Source organism: Helianthus annuus, chromosome 10, assembly GCF_002127325.2.
Source record: "Helianthus annuus cultivar XRQ/B chromosome 10, HanXRQr2.0-SUNRISE, whole genome shotgun sequence".
Taxonomy (NCBI): domain Eukaryota; kingdom Viridiplantae; phylum Streptophyta; class Magnoliopsida; order Asterales; family Asteraceae; genus Helianthus; species Helianthus annuus.
In genome coordinates, this window is record NC_035442.2 from 76,951,268 (window position 1) to 76,961,840 (window position 10,573).

Here is a 10,573-nt window from a genome sequence, read left to right on the forward strand (position 1 = left end):
CCTGTGTAATAAATGAGGTTTTTTAAAAATGTATTATTTTATTATTTGGTAAACAATATTACATTTATTCAACCCGTATAATACACATGGTTTTAAAGATATAATTTTTTTTATTTGGTATATAAAATTATATTTATTCAATCCGTATAATATGGTTCTTGTAGATATAACTTTTTATTATCTAATATATAAAATTATATTTATTCAATCCGTACAATAATTAAGGTTTTTAAAGATATATTATTTTATTATTTAGTATATAAAATTTGTTTATTTAACACGTGTAATTAATAAGGTTATAACCTAATAAAACTTATATAAAAAATAGAAAATATGTAATTAAATTTAGGGGTTAAGAAAATATACGAAAATTTTACAAGAAGAAAGAAGGGATCAACTCCAAACACCCCAACCGACCCCATGACAAAGAATCCCAGTTCCCAAACACGAAACACCACCTAGCAGCAGGCAGCCGTCCGGCGATTGGTAAACTCCGTCAATTGCGCCGCCGTGTGAACTATTTCCTTTTGCAATTTACCCTAATGTCCTCAAAACTCCCCTTCGCACTCCGATTCACCAATGTTTTCCGATCACTTCTTCTTTCTTCCTGCAAACAACAGCAACAACAGGTTCTCAGTCTCAGCCACCATTGTACTAATAATACAAGCACTTATTGTTTCTCATCTGCAGGTAATCAGAAGCTTTCATTTTCTATGCTTTCTAGATTTGTTTGGCATCTCACCTGTTAACCCATTGTCTCATACTGGTTAAACTTATCTTGTCATTTGCTATAATAATATGTATGTTTGCAGCAGATGCAGAAGAAGATAAACTTCATGATGACTTGAAAGCTGCAGAAAAGCATACAGCTCTTCACTCAGCCCTATCAGAGCTTGCAGGAGCTTTTGATGGGGAGTCTATGGTGTTCTTGCAGCGCTTTTTTCGTGCAAGAGTGAAACCTGTAATATCCACCGGTTCTTTAAAGCTAGATCTTGCTCTTGGCATTGGAGGATTACCAAAGGTCTCATTTTGTCATTCAACTTTCTGTTATGTTATTTATTTATTAATTTTATAAATTGTAATCATACAGGGAAGAATTGTTGAAATTTATGGGCACGAGGGATCAGGCAAGACAACACTTGCTTTAAATGTAATCAGGGAAGCTCAGAAGCTTGGAGGTGTGCTATTCTGTCACATTTTATTGTGCCATTCTGTTTATAGTTTTCTAGGTGTAAATTACATTACATTAATGTCATAGAAATATTGCTTTTGAGTGAGCAGGTTATTGTGCATATCTGGATGTGGAGAACGCGCTCGACCCTAAGCTGCTTGAAATAATTGGTGTAAATACCAAAAGTCTTCTCATCTCACAGCCAAATTCTGCTGAAAATGTGCTGAGTATTGTTGATACTCTCACAAAAAGTGGAGCAGTTGATGTGATTGTCGTCGACAGTGTGAGTCATTCTATTTTTTATTAATTATTTTCTAATATTTCTAGTAGAAACTCATGCAATTGTATGCTTCTATCCTTGAGTGAGCGTGAGGCCCTCCAAGGCGTTTACGTTCCAAAAGAAAGCTGAGGCGCACATCTATGAACCTATGCAGTTAATGCGGTAAAATATCGGATATCGGTCAAGGACCGATATTTGAAATATAGGCTATCTCGGTGAGATATCGGTGGGATATCGGTAATTTTAATATAATGCAAAATTTATATATATAGCAATTTAACACCAAGAATTCATTGATATATCAGTGATATATCGGTCAAATATCAGTGATATATCGGTTATATCGGTGATATATCGGTCAATATCGCTGATAATATCGGTACCGATATTATGACCGATATTTGACACCGATATTTTACTAAGGGACCGATATAACCGATAGTATGAACAACCAAACCAACCTTATTTACAACCTATGCAGTTAATATCGGTGATATTGGTCTAGGGCTGTCCAAAAAGCTCGCGGCTCGGAGCTCTCTCGGATTTAGCTCGAAAATAGCTTGCTCGATATGGCTCAGTTTGAAACCGAGCCAATCCGGCTCGGCTCGGTAAGAAAGTGAGCCTAGCTCGGCTCAGCTCGTAACGAGCCATATTGGCTCGGTTTGGCTCGCTTTTTAGCTCGGCTCGGCTTAGCTCGGATTATTTTACTTTTAATGTATTTTATTTTTATATACTTTATAATATATTACAAAACACTTATTATTATTTACATGTATTTATGAGTGTAATTGTATATCTAGGGCATATTTGAAGGTGGATTGCCATACTAATAAACTTATATTGTATTTCATTGAAATTTGAAGCTTATTTTGTGTTGTTGAACTTGATTTTCGCTTGTAATATATTAGGTTAAACTCATTTTGGATAATGCTCTTTTAAACTATCCAATAGTATTTTAGACTATTGAATTTTCTTTTCGAATTCGAACCAAACCAAGCCGAGCCGAGCCCGAGCTTAGATTTGCAGCTCAGTTTTAAATCCGGGCCGATTGGTCCCCTACTTAAATATCGGCTAGAATATCGATACTGATATTATCGGCGATATTGACCGATGTTTGACCGATATATCACCGATATTTGACCGATATAACTGATATATCATATTTGACCAACCGATATATCACTAAATTATTAGTGTTAAATTGCTATATATATATATAAATTCTGCATGATATTAAAATTACCGAGATAACCTATATCTCAAATATTGGTTCTTGACCAATATCCGATATTTTACTGCATTAACTGCATAGTTTACAACCACTGACTCTGTTTTGTAGGTTGCTGCACTTATCCCCCAAAGTGAAATCGCAGGCTTAATAAGTGACAATATTGTTGAGACGCAATCAAAAATAATGACACAAGCACTCCGCAAGATTCATTTTTCATTATGTCGGTCAGAGACTCTTATTATATTTATAAACCAGGTTAGAATATTACTCTTAAAGCGATTTAAATAATGACTATCGTTTCCAACTAGTTACATAATTATTCAGGTGAGATCAAATTTAAAATCTCGTCAAGAGGGACTTAAAAACGTAAGCGAGGTAACTTGTGGTGGAAATGCTTTGCCGTTTTACTCCGCTGTTCGTATGAGAATTGCTAGAAAAGGATTGCTCAAGTCTCTGGAAAAGGTAACAATTTTCAGTTAGTAGTTACAAAACCTATTGTATTTTCGGGTATAACTTGTAAGTTTTATAACTACTATCTATTTTCAGGTTACGGGTCTTGGAATATGTGTAGAGGTGATGAAGAACAAATTAGCACCAACAATGAGAAAGGCGGAATTGGAGATTGAATTTGGGAAAGGCATATCTCGTGCATCCGAGATCCTAGAATTGGCTTGTGAACACGGGGTTGTTCTAAAGGAAGGAAATTGTTACTTTATAGATGGAGAGGTTTTGAACAGTAAAATACAAGCAGAAACTTATTTGATTCAAAACGAACGGATCTGTGATAAGTTGGTTAAATCTCTAAGAAGACAGTTGTTTCGTGTTGATGAAGATTCTGATTCATGATCCTAACCAAAGAGGTTGGTATCCTTCTAGCCTTTTTAACATTTCTGAAAATAATGTATCTGTTGAACAGTTATAGTGCATGGAAACATTAGTTGGTTAGTGTACTTTGGAAAAGTTATAAAAAAAAAAAAAACAGTCGTCGTTATGTGACTCAAAAATGCAGTTATGTGATAATGTATGAAATCATAATCAAACTGACCAAAATAAGATAATGAGTGCAACTTAGTAGGATGGTACCCATTAGGGCTGAGTGTTGTAAGAATCGCTAGGCGCTAGTCGGGCGGTGGAGTACCGACTAGCGATTAATCGGGATTAACAGGGATTACTCGGAATTAATCGGATTGAGTTTTTTATATGTAATTTGTAGTTGTATATATACAAACACATTTTTATATGTAGTTTTTTAAAGTAGACATGTTTTAACCCCTCATTGATTCATTTTTTTAAGTAATTGGAAGAAATTTATATGGTTTGGTTGAAATTTGGCCGACGTCGACCGACATTGACTGCCTAGCGATTAATCGGCCATTAATCGGTGAACATCCGATTTGTGATTAATCGGCGATTAATCGGAGACTAGTCGGGATTTTTACAACCATGGCTGTAAATGAACCGAACGTAGTGAATAGTTCGTGAGCAATTTGGCGGGAGTTTGTTTATGTTCGTTCGTTTAGTAAATGAACAAACACGGATAAGAAATCTCATTCATGTAGTTATACAAAATTACAAACGAACATGAATAGGGGCTGACTTCGTTCATTTATGTTTGTGAACCTTCGGTAATATGTTCAGTTATATTCGTTCGTTTGTGTTCGTTCATTTGAAGCTTATTATGTTATATACTTTTATTTTATTGGTGGTAAATTTTTAAAAGTATGAAACCCTAGTTACACTTACACTATATGCCTCCAACAACATCCCCCATTTGACAATTTCAATTTCAGTTTGTGTTACACCTTGACAAAGATCTTAAATTTTGTGTTGATTATGTTTATGCCATCATGTCAAATATGTTTGGAATTATGTGAAGTACTTGTTTAGTTTTGGCGGATTCCGAGTAATATCTGGCATGAAAAATGCATATTTTATTCTAAAAATATGTGATCAATTGTATTCATGAACGTTCGTTTGTGTTCGTTTACATTCGGTAAGTGTTCGTTAACATGTTCAATTCCTTACTGAACGAACACGAACAAGAAATCTCGTTCGGTAAGTGTTCATGAAGAGTTAGTTTCCTTAATGAACGAATACGAACAAGGCCTTGTTCGTGTTTGTTTGCAGCCCTAGTACTAATGTGTAGGTATGACTCAATCTATTTCAGGGTCTTATTTTGTATGAAAATTTTTGTAATAAGTTTTTTTCTTATGATAAATCTACAATCAGTTTCTAAAACTTAATTTGCATGAAAGCAGTGGCGGAACTAGAAGAAATATCCAGGGGTATCCCAATTTTTTACTGTACGTTTATAGAACGGAATTTTTTTTACCTACATTACGGGGCGGGCCCGATCCTGAAAATTCAGGTGCTCTGGGCGAGCGACAAAAAGGCCCTTAGGCTTTACCGTATTAAATCTTATAAACCACTTTTTTTTTAATGTTATTAGTATTTAGGTTAACGAATCAATATTAAGCATTTCACATTTGGGCTATGCTTTATGAATTAATATTGGCAATAAGTTTTTAGGTTTTAGATTGGGATAGGTTTATTTTTAATTTTTAGATCAGACTTGCATCAACATTATCATTATCCAACATTCGGAGTTGTTTCATTCAGAATTGTATCATCATCACCAAAATTCTGAATAACCTAACAAAATTCAAAATATCGAAGCATAAACTAACCAAGAAATCAAACTATCAAAGCACAAGAAGAAAAGAATACTTAAACAATATGCGAATTTTGATCAGTCGATGTTGGTTCGAATTTTGATTAGTTTTGCGACTGCACTGCTGCTTCTACTTGTTCAAAAATCGAAATTATGATCAGTTCTGCTTGATTACTTGTTCGATTTTTTTATCAGTCTCACATAGGTTACACTTTGTCGAATTTTGATCAGTTTCTGCACTTTGTCGCTGCTGATGTTATGGAGTTTAGATGCTGGTGCCTTGTACGACGTTTGGTTTCTACAAATCTGTTGTCGCGCCCCTGCCCTATATTCAAAGGGTCATTATTTGTTTTGGGCTGAAATATTAGTTGGGTTGGGATTTGGGCTTACATACAATTGGGCTTACATTCAAAGGTTTATTATTTCTTTTGGTATTAAACCGACAAAAAAAAAAAAAAAAAAAAAAAAAAAAAAAAAAAAAACCACTACCGATACGAAGTTGAGCCGTAGCCCGTGCTACGGCTCGTTGAATGCTAGTTCCACCCCTACATGAAAGTTTTAGAAGTAATTACACAGATGGTCCATGTAGTAAGGTGATATTAAAGTTTTCATTCCAATTTTTGGGAAGTACTGGTTTAGTCCTCAGTGTCCATCAACGGATAACATAGATGCTCTTTGGAATAGATTAGGGTTAAGTGACTTCCCTTGTTGTTGACCAACAATAGACCCTTCACCATACTCATAAGGAACAAACTTGCGGATTTCATCTTTCTAACATTTTGGGGCTTTTAGAAAAAGATTGTGGTGAAGTAAAGTAAATGTTCAACAGTGAAAGATTAAACTTGTAATGTTCAAAAAGTTAAGATCAAAACTGTGATATGAGCCAGCCTAGAGAAGAAAGTAGTGTCTCATGTAACAAATTCATCAGTTATAAGTCACAAACCTACCATACTGCGTAATACCGACACCGAATTAAGTTAAATTAAAAACTGAATACCATATTGTATATGTTTGGTCGGTACCTGTATGGTATGGTACCAGTACCCCTAAACCATAGGAAACTTTATATAAATTGTTAGATTTTGAAACTCTTGTAATAAAAACGTGTACACATAATGAAAAGTGAGAGTCAGAATTAGGGATGACAAAAATACCCGAGCCCGATGGGTATACCCGAAACCCGACACAAATGGGACAGGTATACCCAATACCCGACGAGTATTGGGCGGGGTATGGGATTAGTTTTAGAAATTTTCGCGGATATGGGTCGGGTATGTGATTAAAAGATACCCGACCCGATTACCCGAAACGACATACCCGTTTACCTAAACTATATACCTGATCATATACCCGATTTTTTTAATTTATTTTTTTATTTTCCATTAACCATTGTATATTAGTGATTTATTTTAGTATGTTCATAATGTAAAAAAGTAAATTTTCTTTTGAGTAAATTACAAGTTTTGTTCTTTATGTTTGTCCCAAATTACAGGCGGTGTCATTTGTCTTTAAATTTGATGAGTTTTGTCCTTAACGTTTCAAAATCCTGCACGTTATGTCTTTTAGGGCAAACCCAGTTATAATTTCCAGTTAAGTTATGTCATGTGCACTGCACATGAGGGTAGTATTGTCTTTTCACATCCTAATTTATAATGATTTTTAGAAAACAAATAAAACATCCTGCAATTTCTCAACACACCCACACACACACTCTCTCTCTCCAACCACCTGCGGCCACCACCTCCCACCGTCACCTGCCGACGACCACCCACTATCTCCACCATCGTCTGAACAAACAAAAAATACAGAGCTACAAACTATCCCCAAATGTTTACAAAAACTGAACAGTCAAAATTAGTCAACACTTTACAAAAACTGATCAAAATTGAAGTGAATCAGACAATTAGTATTGAAATTAGATCATAATCAGACCTCCTCTTTCTGTTATGGTTTTTGATAAAACTCAAGGATGGAGTGGTGATTTGTTCGATAGATACATGGAGTATAAGTATGTATTATTCAATTTTGTTGCTAATTGTGTGATTTAGTTCAGTTTTGATAAGTTTTTGTGAATTGTTGACTGATTTTTGACTTGTGAGATGTTTGATCGGTGACGATGGCGGTGGAAGTGGAAGTGGAGGAGATGATGTCGTACCGGAAAGAGGAGATCTAATCGGAGATCGGAACTTGTCGACGGTGACGATGGCGGTGGAAGTGGAAGTGGAGGGGGAGGAGATAATGTCGTACCGGAAAGAGGAGATCTGATCGGAGATCGGAACTTGTCGACGGTGACGATGGCGGTGGAAGTGGAAGTGGAGGAGATGACGTCGTCGGAGCGGAAAGGTGAGTCGGCGCGAAGAGAAAAGTGGAACTCGTCGAGTTGAGAGTCGGTGTCGGAGATTGAACGGTGGCTCATGGCGGAGCTGTGGCGGTGGTGGTGGGGAAAATCTCTCCCTCTCTCTTCTCTCTCTCTCTCACTCAGAACTTTTGATATTTTTTATACACAATACCCCTTCATATAAGTTTTTGATCAGAACATTTGATCATTTTTTACACACAATACCCCTTCATATAAGTTCTTTTATACAATAGTCCCTGGAAAGTGAAATGATAAAGATGCCCTCATGTGCAAGTCACATGATCATAATTAACAAAAAAATCTGTCTGAGTTAGGGTTAAAGGACATAACGTGCAGGATTTTGAAATGTTAAGGACAAAACTCATCAAATTTAAAGACAAAGGACACCGCCTGCAATTTGGGACAAACATAAAGGACAAAACTTGTAATTTACTCTTTTCTTTTAATATATGTATTTGATAATAGTATTTATATATTGTATGATGTGAAGTGTATAAATATAAGTGTATAAGTATTATAAAGTTATTATCAATATATAATAAAACTTATATGTATGTAATGTATATTTTTAGTTTATAATAATTGTTGTATAAATAAAGTTATATAAAAATTATAATAGTAAAAAATGTATTTGGAAATCCCAACGTATATTTTTTAACAAACTAATGGGTATACCCGAAACCCGACGGGTAATTACCCGAAAAATACCCGACGTGTAATTACCCGAAAAATACCCGACGTGTAATTACCCGAAAAATACCCGACGGGTATTGGGTCGGGTATGGAACACAATTTTACAACCGGGTATGGGTATGTGATTATCAATACCCGCCCAAACCTGACCCATTGTCATCTCTAGTCAGAATGATGTTGGTCCCTCCTTATCCTAACAATATCCATTTTTCTGTTTCTTTGAGTTTAGCCTTATCCAAAATATCAATGGACATAACACTATGATCCATGTTACAAAACTGCCAACTGCTACCAAATGAAGCTACACAAAAATGGCTGCCTTTTCTCCTTTACAAACTCTCTCCTCCTCCTCCTCCTGTGCCAGCAAACCAACTGTCCATGTTCCCACGTTGGCTACACCTAGACCCATGTCTCTAAACATGACCCGAAAGCGAGGATCATTGACCGTGGTTAATGCCGTTGGCGATGTGTCCTCCGATGGCACAGTGTATCTCATTGCCGGTGCAGCTGCCGTTGCGCTTCTCGGGACCGCCTTCCCGATTATCTTTTCCCGCAAAGACACGTATGTTTGTTTATTGATCCACCAAACCAAATGTGGTATTCTTTTCCAATTTACTTAGGAATAGATCAATTGTCTGATTTTGACGGTTTTTAGGTTCAATTGTAAGTAACGGTTTTTGGCCACTATAAACCAAAACCAAGCCGTTGAATCGTTGATAACTATCAAGCTAAAGAAGCAAATAAAACATAATGTATGAACTCTAAATTATTGTATTGCTAAGCAAAGAGTAGTAATGTGAATAGTACAACTTAGCCCTAGAAAAGTCCTAATGATTACATAACGATTGCCGTCGTTATGTAATCATACTGAACGCGATGGCTAGTTGTAAACAATTAAAAAGGTTTGAACAGAAGTGTTTTGGGTCGATAGTGGTGTTAAGGATTTTCTGTATGCGTGTGGCAGGTGCCCAGAGTGCGATGGTGCAGGGTTCGTGAGGAAATCGGGCGGGAGGTTGAATGCAAATGCAGCTAGGAAGGACCAGGCACAGATCGTTTGTGCGAATTGCAATGGTTTAGGCAAACTCAATCAAGTTGATAAGTAGTACATTTGTCTTTGCTTTCATTATTATGGTTTTTGTATCTAATGCAACAATTTAGTATGAACATTTAAATGATATTTACAAAATAAAAATGGTTCCTATGAATTGGTAAGTGATGACCTCAATAAGGTATAGGAGTTTCTTAAACAACGCCACGTCATCAAGATATCGCACAAATGAGACAAAAACTATATGTTCTATGTATCCTGCTTGCAGGCTCTTCGCTCTCCTCGAACTCGGCTTGGTATTCACCACCGGGCAGCGTTGCCAGGTCGCTAGCTTGGGAAGGGGGATCCCTTCCGCGGTTAGGGGTACCGTGCATTTACCCTTTTTTTTAACTATATGTTGTATGTCCCTCCCTCCTGCTGCAAAACCGTTGGACCTATAGTGATTATCTCCCAGAAAATGATGTTGGTTCAACAAGTGCAATTGTTGTTATAAAAAAAAGAAAATAGGAGTTAGGCACCTGTCATTTTAGTCTATATGTTTGATTTATCGTCTGTGGTGTGGGTCCAAAAAGTTTTTAATATTGTCATTTTAGTCCAACTGACTTAACCTAATCCAATGACCTCGGTTAGTCAGGTGCAATTTCGCCATTTCCCTTATTATTTTAATTAAAGCTTTAAACCAACCCTATTTATATGTGAAACACTCGCCAATTCTTCAAAACACAATAACGCTCTAAACCCTAACATGATTTCCTTTAACTCACTCGTTAATCCATCATCCCCCAAATCAATTTCATCTCCCCTTCATTTTCTTCAACTCAATCCCTCAAAACGCTAGCTCAAATCCCTCTTTTAACCCCTGAAATGTTTCACAATCCACACAATTTCACACAATCGATCTCAAATCTCAACTATGTATGTCCCCAATTTCACCCTCCTTTAACTCTCACTCTCTAGGGTTTACGTTCGAAACCTTAATCCCCAAATAATCTCATTTTCCATTCAGTTTTAATAATAAGACTCAATCTCAATCGTTGCTGTCGTCGCCCTATGATAACTTCCATGTACTGACGTTGCAGAGGAACAATTTGTTTCATAATTTCTTTAACGCAACTCCAAC

At 36.2% G+C, this 10,573-nt stretch overlaps 2 protein-coding genes across 2 annotated transcripts; both read left to right on the plus strand.

The window, feature by feature from the left end:
- Positions 1-371: 371 nt before the first annotated feature.
- LOC110885374 (DNA repair protein recA homolog 2, mitochondrial) lies at positions 372-3,686 on the plus strand. Its single transcript, XM_022133060.2, has 7 exons — positions 372-690; positions 813-1,021; positions 1,091-1,178; positions 1,282-1,454; positions 2,791-2,937; positions 3,007-3,144; positions 3,229-3,686. Exons 1-7 carry the CDS (start codon positions 543-545, stop codon positions 3,526-3,528), a joined length of 1,203 nt encoding a protein of 400 aa, XP_021988752.1. The 5' UTR covers positions 372-542; the 3' UTR covers positions 3,529-3,686.
- Positions 3,687-8,654: 4,968 nt separating this feature from the next.
- LOC110885373 lies at positions 8,655-9,617 on the plus strand. Its single transcript, XM_022133058.2, has 2 exons — positions 8,655-8,967; positions 9,370-9,617. Exons 1-2 carry the CDS (start codon positions 8,717-8,719, stop codon positions 9,506-9,508), a joined length of 390 nt encoding a protein of 129 aa, XP_021988750.1. The 5' UTR covers positions 8,655-8,716; the 3' UTR covers positions 9,509-9,617.
- The last annotated feature ends 956 nt before the right edge of the window (positions 9,618-10,573 follow it).

Coding starts and splice junctions, on each gene's coding strand:
- LOC110885373 (XM_022133058.2), top strand. CDS start 8,717: ATGGCTGCCTTTTCTCCTTTACAAACTCTCTCCTCCTCCTCCTCCTGT. Junction 8,968..9,369: donor ATCTTTTCCCGCAAAGACAC/GTATGTTTGTTT, acceptor TGCGTGTGGCAG/GTGCCCAGAGTGCGATGGTG.
- LOC110885374 (XM_022133060.2), top strand. CDS start 543: ATGTCCTCAAAACTCCCCTTCGCACTCCGATTCACCAATGTTTTCCGA. Junction 691..812: donor TTATTGTTTCTCATCTGCAG/GTAATCAGAAGC, acceptor GTATGTTTGCAG/CAGATGCAGAAGAAGATAAA. Junction 1,179..1,281: donor GGAAGCTCAGAAGCTTGGAG/GTGTGCTATTCT, acceptor TTGAGTGAGCAG/GTTATTGTGCATATCTGGAT.